Genomic DNA, 15031 nt, shown 5'->3' on the forward strand with positions numbered 1-15031 from the left:
TGCAGAGCCCAAGGGGGGCAGACGGACGGACTTTTGGTTTTTCACGTAGTGGACACCTTTCTTGGAGGGACAAAGCTTTTATCGGGTGGGCGGGTGGGAGAGCGCCCCAAAAACCTCATTGCCCCCCAAATTTCTGCGAGGGGATACCCACGCATGAACCCCCTATGTGGGATACCGGCTGAGAGGCTGCAGAGGGCCCTGAGGGGGTGGTTGCACTGCAGGAATCCCGTGAGGGTGTTAAATGAAGGACCCCCCAAAAAATGTCCCCGCAGCGCTGCCTCCGGTCCCAGTCCGGAGAACCGGGCACTGCCCGTCACAAAAATGGCGCCGCCGCCTTCACATGGGGTTGGGCAATGCCAACCACAAAGATGGCGGCCCATTGCCCAGCCCGCCGTGCCCTTAGCAAAGATGGCGACAGCATCGTCACTCCAGGAAGAGCGCGCCGTGCGTGACGCATGCGCAGAGGGGGCGGCGAGCCCGTGGCTGCCCGGGCAGGGTAAGGGGCGGCGTGGCGGGGGAGGATTTTGGGGGGGTCGGGGGGGTCCTGAGGGGTGCGAAGAGGGGAGTGAGACCGCTGAGGAGCGGAGGGAGAGTGGGTCCCGATTGGGAGTGTATAGGAGGGTGAGAATGCTGGGGAGAGGGGTGAGAGTGGGTAAAGGGGACAAGGAGGGGCCTGAGACCCCTGGGGAGGGGGCGCAGGGGGCCCCTGGGGGTCTGAGGCCCGTGAGGAGGGGGCTGCGAGTGGGTTCTGGGGGGTGTGAGTGGGTAATGGGGGTCTGAACCCCTGGGGAGTGGGGGGAAGGGGGCCCTGGGGGGAACGGGGGTGCACTGAGACCCTCTGGGAGGGGAGAGCAGGGGGATCGCGGGGGCTGAGACCCCTGGGGAGGGGGCGACAAACGGGCTCTGTTTGGGGGTGTATGGGAGGGCTGAGAAAGCTGGGGAGGGGGACACAAGTGGCTCCTGGAGGGTGCAGGGGGGACACGACCCTTCAGCGGAGGGGGCTACACGTGGAGCCTTTTCGGGGGTTCATTACTGGGGCTCTGTTTGGGGGTGTAGGACCCCCCCCCGAACCCCCCGGGTGTGTCTGAGCGTGTCCCCTCTCCCCAGGATGGCCGAGGGGGGCTCTGGCAGCTCCGGCTCCCCCGGCAGCCTCCGGCCGGGGCTCCCGGGGGCCCGGGGGGTGCTGGGCAGACGCCCCGCAGCCGCCCCCCTCAACCCGGGCCGCCTGCCCTCCATCCGCTCCCGAGACCTCACCCTGGGGGGCGTCAAGAAGGTGAGTGTCACCCCGCCACCCCCTCCCCAAATTTGGGTCACACAGTGTTCTGCCCCGGCGAGGCTGGGGGTGGGTGCTGAGAGACCCCGGTCACGGTTTTGGGAGTGACTTTTTCTCTCTGCTCTTGGCCACAGAAAACCTTCACCCCCAACATCATCAGCAGGAAGATCAAGGAGGAGTGAGTGGCCTTGGGATTGTTTCCAGAGGGGGTGGGGGAGGATTTGCCAGCAAGGGGGTCCCCGTGGGTAAAATGGGGGGCACAGGGATGATTTGGGGTCTGGAACATCTCTCTGAGGAAGAGACTGGGAACTGGGCCTGGTTGGTCTGGAGAACGGAGGAGTGAGAGGGGATCCCATTGATCCACATAAAAATCCCAAGTATCCATGGAAATGTCTCAGATATCCATATAAATATCTCAAATATCCATGGAAATGCCTCAGACACCCATATAAATATCCTGAATATCCACATAAATATCTCAAATATCCATGCAAGTATGTCTGGGTGATGTCCAGAAGTCTCTTCCAAAACAATCCATGTCCTGGGAGGGGCTGGGTGTGATTTGCCACCTCCCTGCCCCACAGGCCCCGGGAGGACGTGTCAGTCAAGAAGGAGAAGAAGGAGCGGGAGCGGCAGCGGGATGGGCACGGCCGGGGCCGGGGCCGGCCCGAGGTCATCCAGTCTCACTCCATCTTTGAGCAGGGCCCTGCTGAAATGATGAAGAAGAAAGGTAAGGGGAGCTTCCCTCTGCTATTTGGGGGGATGGGGGTCCCACCTGGGGTGACCCTGGGCTGCTCCTCTGTCCCCCAGCAGGCTCCTGGGACAAGAACGTGGACATGTCTGACTTTGGCCCTTCCCACATCATCAACATCAAGAAGGAGAAGCGGGAGACGGACGAGGAGACGAAGCAGATCCTGCGGATGCTGCAGAAGGACGATGTCAGTGGGCTGAGAAGGGGGTGGCTTTGGTGCCACCAGGGCAGTGCTGAGTGTCCCCTGTCCCATCAGGGCAATGCTGAGTGTCCCCTGTGCCACCACAACAGTGCTGAGTGTCCCCTGCCTGTCCCCACAGTTCCTGGATGACCCGGGGCTGAAGAACGACATCCGGAACAAGCCGGTGCAGCTGCCCCTGGCACACTCGGGGTGGCTCTTCAAGGAGGAGGCGGCAGAGCAGGAGGACACACAGCCATGGCTCCCTGGATCCAAGGAGGAGAAGATGGAGCTGGACCCACCAGTGGTGAAAGGTGGGCTGGGGAGGGCTGGGGCCACAGCGCGGACAAGCTGGGGGTGTCCCCCTTTTCCCTGTGCCCACGCACCACCTCTGCAGTGAAGGAAGAGCCGTGTGAGGAGGATCCCAAGCTGGCTCAGCCCAAGGGCCCCCCCGGATTCCCACGGGATGTGTCGGCGGCCGAGCTGCTGCAGCGGCTGAGCCTGGCGGCCGAGGAGGAGCTGGTGTTCCTGCAGCTCCCCGACACCCTGCCCGGGCAGCCCCCCACCCACGACTCCAAACCCATCAAATCCGAGCTGCACAACGAGGACGGGCAGGTGGTGGTGGTGAAGCAGGAGAAGAGCCAGGTAGGGGCTCGGTGGGGGTGTCCCCTCATCCTGGGGTGGGATCCCTCCTTTGTAGTCATCTCCCCCAAGCCCATGAGGATGTCCCCCCATCCTGTGGTGTCCTTTCCACCCCATCCTGTGATGCCTCTCCATTCCATGGTGTCACTGTCCCCCGCATCCCATGGTGTCCTTTCCCCCACATCCCATGATGTCTCCCCCTCATCCCATGGTGTCATCTTCCCCGGTCCCGTGGTGACTTCCCTGCTGTCCCATGATGTCCTCCCCCCATCCCATGGTGTCCTTTCCCCTCCAATCCTGTGCTGTCCCCTCATCCCATGGTGCTGTCCTCCCCATTCTGTGGGGTGATCCCAGTCCTATGCTGTGATCCCAACCCCATGGTGTGATCCCAGTCCCGTGGGGTGATCCCAGTCCCTTGGGGTGATCCCAGTCCCGCTGTGCCATGGCAGGAGGCGAAGCAGGCAGAGAACACCTGCACCCTGGCCGATCTCCCTGAGGGGCAGGTGGGGAAACTGCTCATCCGAAAGTCAGGAAAAGTGCAGCTGGTGCTGGGCAAGGTGACCCTGGATGTGACCATGGGCACCCCCTGCTCCTTCCTACAGGTATGGAAGGGACACTGGGACCCGATTTGAGGGGTTTCACCCCAAGGTAACCCCCCATGGGGTCATGCTGGCTCTTGGGCATCCCTTCCCTGTGGTCACGGTGGGGAAGGCTCCTGACGGCCCCCTCTGGGGACATCTCCAGGCTCAGCATTGGAATCTCCCAGGGATTCCTATGGCATTGGGCTGCTCATGGGTGTTTCTCCCGCACGGAACAGGAGCTGGTGTCCGTCGGCATTGGGGACAACCGAACTGGCGAGATGATTGTGCTGGGCCACGTGCGGCACAAGCTGGTCTGTTCCCCGGATTTCGAGGCTCTCCTGGAGCACCGGCACCGGTAGCCGAGGGGGTCCCGGCCCCCCAGCCCCCGGGGACGGATCCTCAGCCCCTCCAGATGTGCCTTTGGGACGTGGGGAGTGGGCTTGTGCAGGTGTGGACGCAGAGGCAACTCCCACCACCTTCCAGCCCCGCGGGGTGTCTGGCTGTGTCCCCCAAACCGGCAGCTTCCCCCCAGTGCCAAACGGGGATCTCGGGATGTGTGGGACCGTGGTGTGTCCCCCAGCTTTGCTGGGAGCAGGACACACTGTCCTGGGGGAAAAACCTGGAATAAAACCTCTTTTCCCCCTGCGTGGGGCTGCTCAGTCTTGTTCTGTCACCTCTGCTGAGGCCTGCGAGGCCTTGGGGTCCCTGGGCATGGCTGCAGCAGGTGACCCCCACCCTGTCCTGGGGGTGACAGGGAGAGAGAGTTCCCTGGGTGCCACCAGCCCCTGGGCAGGGAGCAGGGATGGGGGGCACCAACCACCTGGGCAGTGTGATAATGTTGATCTCTCAGCCTATCCCATCTTAAACCCTGCTGTTCCCACCACATCCCGTTTAAATCCCCCCATATCTGACCTTACCCTCCCAATTCCATATTATCCCACACTCCTGCCCCATCACAGCCTGTCCTCTCCATTCCATATTACCCTTGCTTCCCACCCCATCCTCTCCTACCCCCAGTTTCCTGGCCCATTTTACCCCTCCAGTTCCATCTCACCCCCTCTCCTGCCCCATCCCATCCCATCCCATCCCATCCCATCCCATCCCATCCCATCCCATCCCATCCCATCCCATCCCATCCCATCCCCTCCCTTCTTAACCCTCTCTTGCCCATCCCATATTACTCCTGTTCCCACCCCAACCCCTTTTAGTCCCCGAATTCCATCTTCACCCTCCCCTGCCCGTCCCATTTTATCCCCCAATCCCACATCATCCCCCCCCCCACCCTTTCCCGCCCCCATCGTAACTTCCTTTCCTCCCATCATGCCCACGCACTAATTTACATAACCACACCCCCTCACTTTGACCACGCCCCCTTTCCGCACCCGCGCCCTTTTCTCGCGCGCTGCCCTCAGGGCCCGCCTCTCGCTCCGCCAGGGGGCGCCGCGGCGTGGGCGTGTCCTCAGCACCGTCCAATCAGCGCCGCGTGGGCGGGGCCGCGCGTGCGCTCGGGGCGGCGGCGGCGGCGTGGCCGCGGCTCCGGCTGCGCCTCGACGGGGCGATCATGGACGCGCCGCGGCCCTTCCGCCCGCCCAGGCCCGGGCTCGGCCCGGCTGTCCCCATGGCTCGGGGGCTCCGCGGCCTCTCGGCCTTCTCCCCTCGCCTGCCCTCGCCCGGCCCCGCTCAGCCCCGACCCCCGTCGTCGCCCTTACCCGCGTTGTTCCGCGGGCTGGGCCTGGATGAGCGGCCTCTGGAGAGGCCCCTCGGTAGGTGCCGGTGGGGGGCGGGGCGGAGGGCACCAGCCGAGCCCCGGTGCTCACGGTGCCCGTGCTCCCGCAGGCCGGGGTGGTGCTGGCGATGGGAAGGCTCTGGCTCGGCCCGGCCCGGTGCAGCAGCAGCAGCAGGAGGACAAAGGGGCAGCGCTGGCGGCGCTCCCCACGCGTGGGCAGTGAGTCCCCCACACCCCTAAAGCCCTAAATCCTCAGTGCTCACCCTCCTCTGGGTCCTCTCCACCTTCCCTGCCCCCATTCCTTCTCCCCTTCCATCCCCTCTCTCTTCCCATGCCCCATATGTCCGCCCCGTTCCCTTATTCTCTCTGTCTTCCCCATCTCCGCTGTCCCTCCTATCCCTTTATCCCAAATATTGGCTGTTTTTAGTCCCCCCAGGCTGCTGTGGGGCAGGAGTAGGGGAATTCCGGGGGTCGGGGTCATGGCTGGGGGTTTGCAGCCAGGACAGCCCCGCTGTGTCCCCAGTGTGTGCCAGGGCTCACCCCAGTTCGCCCTGGGGACGCAGGATCCTGTGGAGAGGCAGAGGGGACGCGCTGCCCACCCAGCCTGGAAGAGCCGCCGCTGTGCCCGTCCCGTGCCCGCCCGGCCCCCAGCCCTGCCTGACGCCCCTGCCCACCCCGGAGACCCCCCCAGCTGCTGCCAGGCCGTAAGTGATGGCCCCAGCCCCTCGTTTTGGGGTTTGGGTGCTGCTGGGTCGCTGCTGACCCCCTGTCCCTCGCAGGACACAGGGGACGAAGCCAGTGGGGAAGGGAGCCCCCGTGTCCGTGGGGCTGAACTTTGTAAAGATCCACTGCCAGAATGAAGCTGTCTACCAGTACCACGTGACTTTCAGGTGATAATGGGGGACCGGGGTCCCCCACAGCCCCTTGAGGGTCCCCCAAAGCTCCTCGAGGTCGGGGTGTCCCCAACTGAGGGCAAAGCCCTCAGTGTCCCTCCTGCTGTCCAGGCTGCCATGAGGTGGAGCGGCCCCAGTGCAACAAAGAGCTCTGGGTTTTCTTTGGGAGGGATTTTTGGGGGGCTGAGCGAGGTCTGGGGGAGGCAGAGGAGGGAGAACAGGCCCTGTGTGCCCCCAGTCCTGAGGTGGAGTGCAAGAGTGCCCGCTTTGCCATGCTGAAGGAGCAGTGTGCTGTCACCGGGGACGTGATGGCCTTCGACGGCTCCATCCTCTTCCTGCCCATCCAGATCCCCAAGGTAAGGGGCAGGGATGGTCTCACCCAGTTTGGGGGTACAGGGGTGCCCCCGTTTTGGGTTGGAGAACCCCTTCTGGCCCTGCCAAAGGTCAGCGTGAAGGCTCGGAGGAAGAACAACGAGGAGATTTCCATCAACATCCAGATGACCAAAATCCTGGAGCCCAGCTCGGATCTCTGCATCCCCTTTTATAACGTGGTTTTCCGCAGGTGAGAGGTCAAAGAGACCCTCCCCGAGTTCCAGGGAGGAGACTCTTTTCCTCCTTCCTCCTGCCAGTCCTCATCCATTTCTTCTTTTCCTGCTCTTTCTTCCTTAGGGTGATGAAAATCCTAAACATGAGCCTGGTTGGGCGACATTTTTTCGAGCCTGCCCAGGCCACCACTCTACAGAAATACAGGTGGGTGCTGGCATCTTCCTTCCCACAGGATCATCCCTGGAAACTGGGAAGTCTTCCCAGGTCAGCTCTGACTTTGGAGCAGCTGTTCTGAGAAGCTGAAATAAATCCCTGAGTTTTGGCTATTCCTTGGCTGCCCTGGGTTAACCCAGGTCTGTTTCCCTCTGGACACAGCCTCCATATCTGGCCGGGATACGCCGTCAGCATCCGTAGGAAGGACGGGGGGCTCTTCCTCATGGTGGACGCCATCCACAAGATCATCCGCAGCGACTCCGTCCTGAGCGTGATGTGAGAAGAGCGGCAAAACCCCAAAAGCTTTGGGGACGAGGGTGCTACAAAAAATGCTTTCTTTTTGGGATAGGGAGGGGAGGCGTTCCACACCTCTCTTTTCCCAGGCAAACCATCCACTCCCAGAGCCAGAGGACGTTCCAGGACGAATGCACCAAGCAGCTGGTGGGGACCGTGGTCATGACTCGCTACAACAACCGCACCTATCGCGTGGACGACATCGACTGGGACAAGACCCCCAAGGACACTTTCACCCTGGCCAGTGGCCAGGAGATCTCCTTTGTGGAGTACTACAGGTGAGGAGGAGCTGCTGCCTCATCCCATGGGAATGGCTCCGTGCTGACCCCAGATGCAGCAGCGGGAGCAGGGAGGTTTCCCACAGCAGCGATTTGGGATTGAGTGTTCCGTGAGATCCATTCTGAACTGGAATTCTGGCGTTGTGTGATGATGCTGTTTTTCCAGCCAGACCTACGGGATCACCATCAGGGAGCTGGACCAGCCGCTGCTCGTCCACAAGCCCAAGGAGAAACTGCTGCCAGAGGGGAAGGTGAGCCAGGCATGGAGATCCACAGGCTGCTCTGGGCTCCTCCAGCCCCTGGAGAGCAGGGATTCCCAAGCCCTGGAATGCTGATGGTGCCTGTCCCTCCCTGCAGCGCCAGCTGGAGTTGGTGCTGCTGGTGCCGGAGCTCACCTTCCTCACCGGGCTCTCCGACCTCCGCAAGAACAGTCGGATGCTGAAGGTCAGAGCTTGTCTCATCCCCTCATCCCAGCTTTCCCGAGGGTTTGGGGGGAGCCCCAAGCCCTCCCTCACCCTGCTGGGTGTTCCTGGTGCAGGAGGTGATGTGGGAGATGATCCAGAGCCCCCAGCAGCACTACCGGCGCCTCACCAGCCTCCTGTCCCGCATCCGGGACACTCCGGATGCTTCCCGGGAGCTGGAGCGCTGGGGGCTGTGCCTGGACACGGATATCTACAGGGTAAGGGCTGAGGGGCTCCTGGCCTTCCCTCTGGGTATGGAGGTGGTGGAGGCAGCTCCGGAGATTCCCGCTCTGCCCAGACCCAGGGTCACATCCTGCCCGTGGAGCGGATCAACCTCCGGCACCGCTCCTTCCTTCCCGCCGAGGACCTGGGCTGGCACCGGGAGGTGACGAAGGAAGTGCCCATCGCCGTGGTGAGCAGCAGCTTCCCCTGCTTTGGGAAGCTGGGATGAGTTTTCCTTAGTGCTGGCATTCTGGCTGAGCCGCTTCCAGCACAAACCCTTCCCTTGTTTATGTTGGATTTGCGCTCCAGGCTGTTTTTCAAAGGAGCTGGAGGTATGTGGCTCTGGTGTTGGCTTTCCCACCCCATCCCAGGGTGGAGGGAGCCTTTCACATGCAGGAATTGGATGGAATTGGATCTAAATTTCTCTTGGGACACTTTTCCTTTCCCAGATTCCCCTCTGTGCTGCAGGTTCCTCTTGGCCCGAATTGCCTCTCCCAAATTTCCCTCTCCCAAACTCCCTGCTGTGCTCCAGCTTCCTCTAGGCCCAGTTTTCCCCTCCCAAATTTCCCTCTGTGCTCTGTGGGTTTCTCCTCTTCCAAACAGGAACATGCTGTGTGAATTGGGAGCTGCAGAAACACCCCCAAACCACGGCCTGTCCTGGCTTCCCTCCCAGATCTCCATCAATTCCTGGCTCCTGATGTATCCCAAGCGGCTGCAGCACTTGGCCAAGGACCTGCTGGTGGCCATGAGGAGCAGCTGTGGAGCCATGGGCATTCAGGTGGGACAGCCCACGGTGCAGGAGCTGCGGGACGACCGCATCGAGACCTACGTCAGGACCATCCAGAGTTCTCTGGGAAGCCAGGTGAGGAGTGGGGACATCCCTGGGGGATCATTGGGAAGGTGGGATGGGAGCACCGGGCCTGGAGTAGAGGGGGCTCAGCAGAACTTCGTTTTTCCCTAAAAATCCATGACAGGAGGGTGAAGAGTTAGGAACAAAGGACAGGAGGGAATGGCCTCGAGCTGTGCCAGGGGAGGCAGCAGGAGGTTCAGATCCCTCCCAGAATCTTCCCAGATAACCTTGGGAAGGGAGAAATGGGATTTGGGATTCCCAGGAATGGATCCAGGTTCAGATCCCTCCCAGAATCTGCTCCCAGATGTCCCTGTCCTTGGGAAGGGGGAAATGGGATTTTAGATTTCCAGGAATGGGGATGGATTAGGCAGGGGGAATTTTTTCATGGAAAGAGTTGTTAAATATGGGAATGGGCAGCCCAGGGAGGTGGTGGAGTCCCCATCCCTGAAGGTGTGGATGTGACACCTGGGTATGTGGGCTATTGGTGACCTTAGGTCTGACTCAATGATCCAGGAGGGCTTTTCCAGCCTGAACAATTCCATGATTCCCCTCAGGACAAGGTGCAGCTGCTCCTGTGCATCATCCCAGGCAGCCGGGACGACATCTACGGGGCCATCAAGAAGCTCTGCTGTGTGCAGACCCCGGTGCCCTCCCAGGTGGGTTGGAGCCCCCATTCCCAGGAATCTGTGGCTGTCTCCAGCCTCACTTTTCCCTGTGTTTTTCCTCTCCGTAGGTCATCAACGCCCAGTCCCTCACGGGCCATCCTGGCAAGATTAGGAGCGTGGTGCAGAAAGTTCTGCTGCAGATCAACTGCAAGCTGGGCGGGCAGCTCTGGGGGGTTGATATCCCACTGGTAAGGCAGGAAAACCCTGGGATGAGCCTGGGAGGGGGTGAATTGGGTGAACCAGCTGGAGAATCAGGGTTGGCTTCTCTTGGGTGTGTGTGAGTCCCTTGGAGCTGGAGGGATCCGAGCCTGGAGGTGTCTGACTTATCCCTAAATCCCACCTAAGTTTCTCCCTCTCCCAGAAGCAGCTGAGGGTTGTGGGCATGGACATTATCCCTAAATCCCACCTACCTTTCCCTATCCATTATCCCTAAATCCCACCTAAGTTTCTCCCTCCATTATCCCTAAATCTGCTTTTCCCCCTCCATTATCCCTAAACCTGCCTTTCCCCCTCCATTATCCCTAAATCCCACCTGCCTTTCCCCATCCATTATCCCTAAATCCCACCTCTGTTCCCCTCTCCAGAAGCAGCTGATGGTTGTGGGCATGGACATCCACCACAGCCGGAGCCAAGGGATGCGCTCTGTCATCGGCTTCGTGGCCAGCATGAACCAGTACGTGGCTTCCTGGGAAAGGGGGGGAAGGCGTTTTCCTGCTCTGCCCTTGGAATCTGGAGGATATCCCATCCCAGAACCCCATTCCTTGGCCAGGAAGGGGGTGAGGATGCTGCTGTCCCTGAGCTGCTGCGCTCAGCGAGGTCTCCCCCGGTGTGTTTGTGTTGGGAATGGCCAGGGAAAGGGCTGGGAATGCTGAGCTGGGGGCACTTTGGGGTTGCACAAGACCTCAGTGGACTTTGCCTGGAGCTGGGGGAGTTCCTGGTGCTCATTCCCGTTCCATCCCCAGCACCCTCACCAAGTGGTACTCCAGGGTGGTTTTCCAGATGCCCCACCAGGAAATCGCCGACAGCCTCCGGCTCTGCCTCTCCCAAGCCCTCAAGCGCTTCTACGAGGTGAGGCTGACCAAAATCACCCTCCTGTGCCTCCAAATTCCCTCAAAACAAAGGGAAAACTTCCAGCCTGGATACGTGCAGGGGAGCAAAGCTCCCTGGCAGCCTTTGGACTGGATGTGAAGCCGGCACAGCTCATCCTTATCTCGGGAACATGCCTCAGGATCAGTTTGCTCGGAGGGAAGTGCCACGTTACAGCTCCCAAAGGCCTGTCCCTTGTCCCCAGCGTGAGAAAAGCAGCCTGTGACAGGGCAAGGGCCAGCAAAAATCCCAGCTCTTGGGATTTTCCCAGAGGAGCTGTGGCTGCCTCATCCCTGGAAGTGTCCAAAGCCAGCTTGGAGCAGCCTGGGATGGTGGGAGGTGTCCGTGCCCATGGCAGGGGGTGTGGGATGGGCTTTAAGGTCCCTTCCAACCCAAACCATTCCAGAATTCTCTGACTTTATTTCCTCATCCCTCTGTGGATGCTGCAGGAACAGCCCTGGGCACTGGGAATTTGCTGGGCAGGAGGGCCTGGAGGGACAGGACACAGGGAATGGCTTCCACTGCCAGAGGGCGGGATGGATGGGATATGGAAGGAATTCCTCCCTGTGAGGGTGGGGAGGGGCTGGGATGGAATTCCCAGAGGAGCCCCTGGATCCCTGGAAGTGCCCAAGGCCAGGCTGGAGCACCCTGGGACAGTGGGAGCTGTCCCTGCCCACAGCAGGGGTGGAATGAGATGATTTTAAGGCTCCTTGCCACCCAAATCAGTCTGGAATTCTGTGATTAATGCAAACCCAGCCCTCCCCAAACCCGCCCCGAGCTGCATTTTGAGGGGAACTCAGTGTGGGTTAAATTCCCAGCTCCATCCCTGAACACCCAAACCTGACCAGGGCATATTTTCCTGCCTCCCTCAGCTAATCCTGTGCGTGGCAGGGAGGTAAAAACGAGCTGATTTTCCCCATTTTCCCCCCTCTCCAGCTGAACCACTCGCTGCCCATGAAGATCGTGGTGTACCGGGACGGGGTGTCCGACCCCCAGCTGGACACTGTGCTCAAGTACGAGGTGCCCCAGCTCCAGAAGAGCTTCCACACCTTCCAAAATTACCAGCCCAGCCTCGTGGTGGTGGTGGTGCAGAAGCAGCTGAGCACCAACTTCTACTGCCTGGCAGGAGAGGAGTTCGTGTCCCCTCCCCTGGGCACCGTCATCGACCACAGCGTCACCAGCTCGGGCTGGTGAGAGGCAGAGCTGGGGCTGGGGGAGCTGGGATGGGGTAAAAAACATCCTAGGGAGGGATAAAAAACACCCCCGGGGGGAAAAAATAACCTGGATGTAAAAAAAACAGAGAGGAAAATGTCCCAGGGTGGAAAAAAAATCCACCCTCATTGTGAAAAAATGGTTGTAAAACCACCCCAGGGTGCAAAAAAAAAGTAGAAAATAGCCCAGGGTGCAAAAAGAACCTCAGGGTGCAAGAAAAAATCCCAGGGTGCCAAAGAAATTGTTGTAAAAATAGGCCAGGGTGTTGGAAAAAAACCCACCCCAAGGTGTAAAAAATGGTGTGTAAAAGGCCCCCAAGATGCAAAAAAATTGGTTGTAAAAATACCATAAGGTACTTTTTAATTTATTGTTTTTACAAAATAAGATGCTATGGGGTATAAAAACACCTTGAATGCAAAAAAAAAAAAAAAAATGGTTATAAAACCACCCCAGGGTGTAAAAAAAAGCCCAGAGTGAAAGAAAAATGGTGGTAAAAACACCTCAGGGTGAAAAAAAATCTCTGTGGAGTCCAAAAGTGAAACCCTTGGGGTTCAAAACTACCATTCTGGGGTGTAAAAAAAAGCCCAATCTGGGGTTCAGAGCACCCTGAGGTACAAAAATGCTCATTTTGGGGTGGAAAAGAATAAACTTGGGGTTTGTTTTGCCCTCCCAGGCAGGATTTCTTCCTGCTGGCCCATCACTCCCGGCAGGGCTGCAGCGTTCCCACGCGCTACATCTGCATGTGGAACACAGCCAACCTCAGCTCCGAGCACCTCCAGAGGTAAGAGGGGGGTCCTGAGCCCCCCAAAATCCTCCAGAGGGAAGGGGAGAGACCCCCTAAATCACCCAGGGAAAAGTGCAGGAATCCCTGCACTCCCCAGAGTCCCTGAGATCCTACAGCCCCCCAGAATATTCCAGAGAGAAGGAGAGATCCCCTCAAAATCATCCAGAGGGGAGGGCAGGGATTTCTGCAGCTACCCAGGATTCCAGGTCCTCCCAATTCCCTGCAGGGATAACAGCAGGGCTCCTGCAAAATCCTAAAATCCTCCAGAGGGAAGGAGAGAGACCCCCAAAATCACCCAGGGAAAAGTGCAGGAATCCCAGAGTCCCTGAGATCCTGCAGCCCCACAAAATATTCCAGAGGGAATGGGAGAGACTCCCCCTAAGTCACCCAGGGAAAAGTGCAGGAGTCCCTGAGATCCTGCAGCCCCCCAAAATATTCCAGAGGGAAGGGCAGGAATCCCAGAGCCCCCCCAGTATCCCACAGAAGGAAGAGTAGCCTTGTGTCAGGGTGGGGACCCCATTGAGCCCCCCCAAATTTGGGTTTTTTGGCTCAATCAGCCACTGGAACAGTTTGTGGGGGGACAGGTCCCTGTGCAGGAACTGGGCTGAGCCTGCTGCTCATACTGGGTGAACTGGGAGGACCTGGATGAGCCACACCTGGCTCACCCCATTCCCAACCTTTGGAAGAAACACACCTGGGAGCAGATTCTGGGTGGGATCTGAACTGGATGCATCCCCATTCCTGGGAATCCCAAATCCCATTTCTCCCTTCCCAGGAACATCTGGGAGGGATCTGGACCTGGATCCATTCCCAGGAATCCCAAATCCCATTTCTCCCTTCCCAGGAACATCTGGGAGGGATCTGAACCTGGATCCATTCCTGTTCCTGGGAATCCCATTTCCCCTTTCCCAAGGACACCTGGGAGCAGATTCTGGGAGGGATCTGGACCTGGATCCATTCCCAGGAATCCCAAATCCCATTTCCCCCTTCCCAAGGACACCTGGGAGCAGATTCTGGGAGGGATCTGGACCTGGATCCATTCCCAGGAATCCCAAATCCCGTTTCTCCCTTCCCAAGGCTATCTGGGAGCAGATTCTGGGTGGGATCTGAACTGGATCCATTCCCATTCCTGGGAATCCCAAATCCCAATTCCCTCCATGTCCCCAGGTTGACCTTCAAGCTGTGTCACCTGTACTGGAACTGGCCGGGCACCGTCCGTGTCCCTGCCCCCTGCAAGTACGCCCACAAATTGGCATTCCTGGTGGGACAGGTCCTGCACCACGAGCCCAGCGCCCACCTCAGCGAGCAGCTCTTCTTCCTTTAACCTGCCAGGACCCAGGGAAACCAGGATTGCACCCAGAAAAAAGCCGGGATGGCGCTGGGAAAACGGGGATTGCGCCCAGAATTCCGCTCCCCACCCGCTGCTGTTTGGCCCCCCCCCCCTGCCGAGGGGGATCTTCCTCAATTCCCTGTTTTGGTGTTAATTTATTCTTTGTTTGTTGTTTTAGAGGATGCTGGGGATTGCAACAGCATCCCAGGGCTGTGGGTTTTTTGGGAATTATCTCCATGGGGATGAACCCAAAGGAATATCCTGCTGGTTTCCAGCCCTCCCCATAAGGGGGTTGAATTAATGAGCCCCAAAAGTGCTGCTGCTCCCACAGCTCATCCCTATGCAGGTGCTGGATGTAAATCCCAAAGATTTTGAGTTTTTTTCCTCCCCAGTTTCTTGCATTTCCACGCAGGTTTGAAGGTTTTTTTTCCTGGGCTTTTTCAAGCTGCTGTTGAACAAACTAGCTCCAGTTTGGCCAGTTCTCCTGTCCTTGAAGAGTCACTGGCTTTCCAAGGAGAATTCTTTGTCGATTCAGGTCATTACCCCAGGGAAAGGTTTGAGTTTTCACCTATTTTAAGTGCTTTTTCTGCCTTAGTCAAGACAAGTTGGAATTCCCTGATTTTTCTCTTTACTGTAACCAGTTTTTTGGTTCATTCCAATAAAACCGTTGCTGACAGCTGCTCCCTGGTGGATTTTTGGGGGGATGCTGGTGGCCACATCCTGCCCCTCATTCCCGAGGGATGCCAGGATGGAGCAGGGACACTGAGGGGAGGATCACAGCACCGGAGCTGTCACCTTGTGCCCTGGGTTAATCATTTATCCCCGTTTGTTTGCCAATCCCGGCGGACTTTGGCAGCCGTGGCCCAGCCTGGGATGGGATTTAGGAATAAATCTTGGCCCTGGGGGTGCTGGGCTGGGGATTTTGGGGGTCCCCCAGTTCTGCTTGACCCCCTCCAGCAGCTTTTTCTATCCCAGCTCTGCCTTTTCCTTGGCCCTGAGAGCTCCTTGGCGCAGGGAGAGGAGCCAGGATGGGTCTGGCTGCCAGG

At 59.0% G+C, this 15031-nt stretch overlaps 2 protein-coding genes across 3 annotated transcripts; both read left to right on the forward strand.

Moving 5' to 3' along the window:
- The first annotated feature begins 403 nt into the window (after window positions 1-403).
- On the forward strand, window positions 404-4070 carry POLR3D (RNA polymerase III subunit D). 2 transcript variants are annotated; one of them, XM_086865614.1, is made up of 9 exons: window positions 404-496; window positions 1108-1273; window positions 1408-1451; window positions 1858-2003; window positions 2087-2211; window positions 2345-2516; window positions 2600-2847; window positions 3294-3446; window positions 3662-4070. In XM_086865614.1, exons 1-9 carry the CDS (start codon window positions 456-458, stop codon window positions 3782-3784), a joined length of 1218 nt encoding a protein of 405 aa, XP_086721740.1. In that variant the 5' UTR covers window positions 404-455; the 3' UTR covers window positions 3785-4070. The 2 variants fall into 2 exon arrangements, with proteins under 2 accessions (XP_086721740.1, XP_086721739.1); XM_086865613.1 differs by having other exon boundaries at window positions 405-496; window positions 2084-2211.
- A 794-nt stretch (window positions 4071-4864) lies between these two features.
- PIWIL2 (piwi like RNA-mediated gene silencing 2) lies at window positions 4865-14661 on the forward strand. The gene is made up of 21 exons (XM_086865615.1): window positions 4865-5188; window positions 5262-5370; window positions 5675-5855; window positions 5931-6041; window positions 6283-6400; window positions 6488-6606; window positions 6714-6794; window positions 6966-7079; window positions 7187-7375; window positions 7542-7626; window positions 7733-7819; window positions 7914-8054; window positions 8135-8248; window positions 8732-8920; window positions 9463-9564; window positions 9642-9761; window positions 10158-10246; window positions 10536-10641; window positions 11596-11849; window positions 12545-12652; window positions 13823-14661. Exons 1-21 carry the CDS (start codon window positions 5162-5164, stop codon window positions 13977-13979), a joined length of 2601 nt encoding a protein of 866 aa, XP_086721741.1. The 5' UTR covers window positions 4865-5161; the 3' UTR covers window positions 13980-14661.
- Window positions 14662-15031: the final 370 nt, after the last annotated feature.

This window comes from Cyanistes caeruleus, chromosome 29 (genome assembly GCF_971803275.1).
Source record: "Cyanistes caeruleus chromosome 29, bCyaCae1.hap1.1, whole genome shotgun sequence".
NCBI classification, from domain to species: domain Eukaryota; kingdom Metazoa; phylum Chordata; class Aves; order Passeriformes; family Paridae; genus Cyanistes; species Cyanistes caeruleus.

Bases quoted from the DNA above. Each gene is read 5' to 3' on its own strand.
- POLR3D (XM_086865613.1), top strand. From the start codon at position 456: ATGCGCAGAGGGGGCGGCGAGCCCGTGGCTGCCCGGGCAGG. The intron at 2,212-2,344 runs GTCAGTGGGCTG...CTGTCCCCACAG, and splicing joins GGATGCTGCAGAAGGACGAT to TTCCTGGATGACCCGGGGCT. The intron at 3,447-3,661 runs GTATGGAAGGGA...CGCACGGAACAG, and splicing joins CCCCCTGCTCCTTCCTACAG to GAGCTGGTGTCCGTCGGCAT.
- PIWIL2 (XM_086865615.1), top strand. From the start codon at position 5,162: ATGAGCGGCCTCTGGAGAGGCCCCTCG. The intron at 9,762-10,157 runs GTAAGGCAGGAA...TCCCCTCTCCAG, and splicing joins GGGGGGTTGATATCCCACTG to AAGCAGCTGATGGTTGTGGG. The intron at 12,653-13,822 runs GTAAGAGGGGGG...CCATGTCCCCAG, and splicing joins AGCTCCGAGCACCTCCAGAG to GTTGACCTTCAAGCTGTGTC.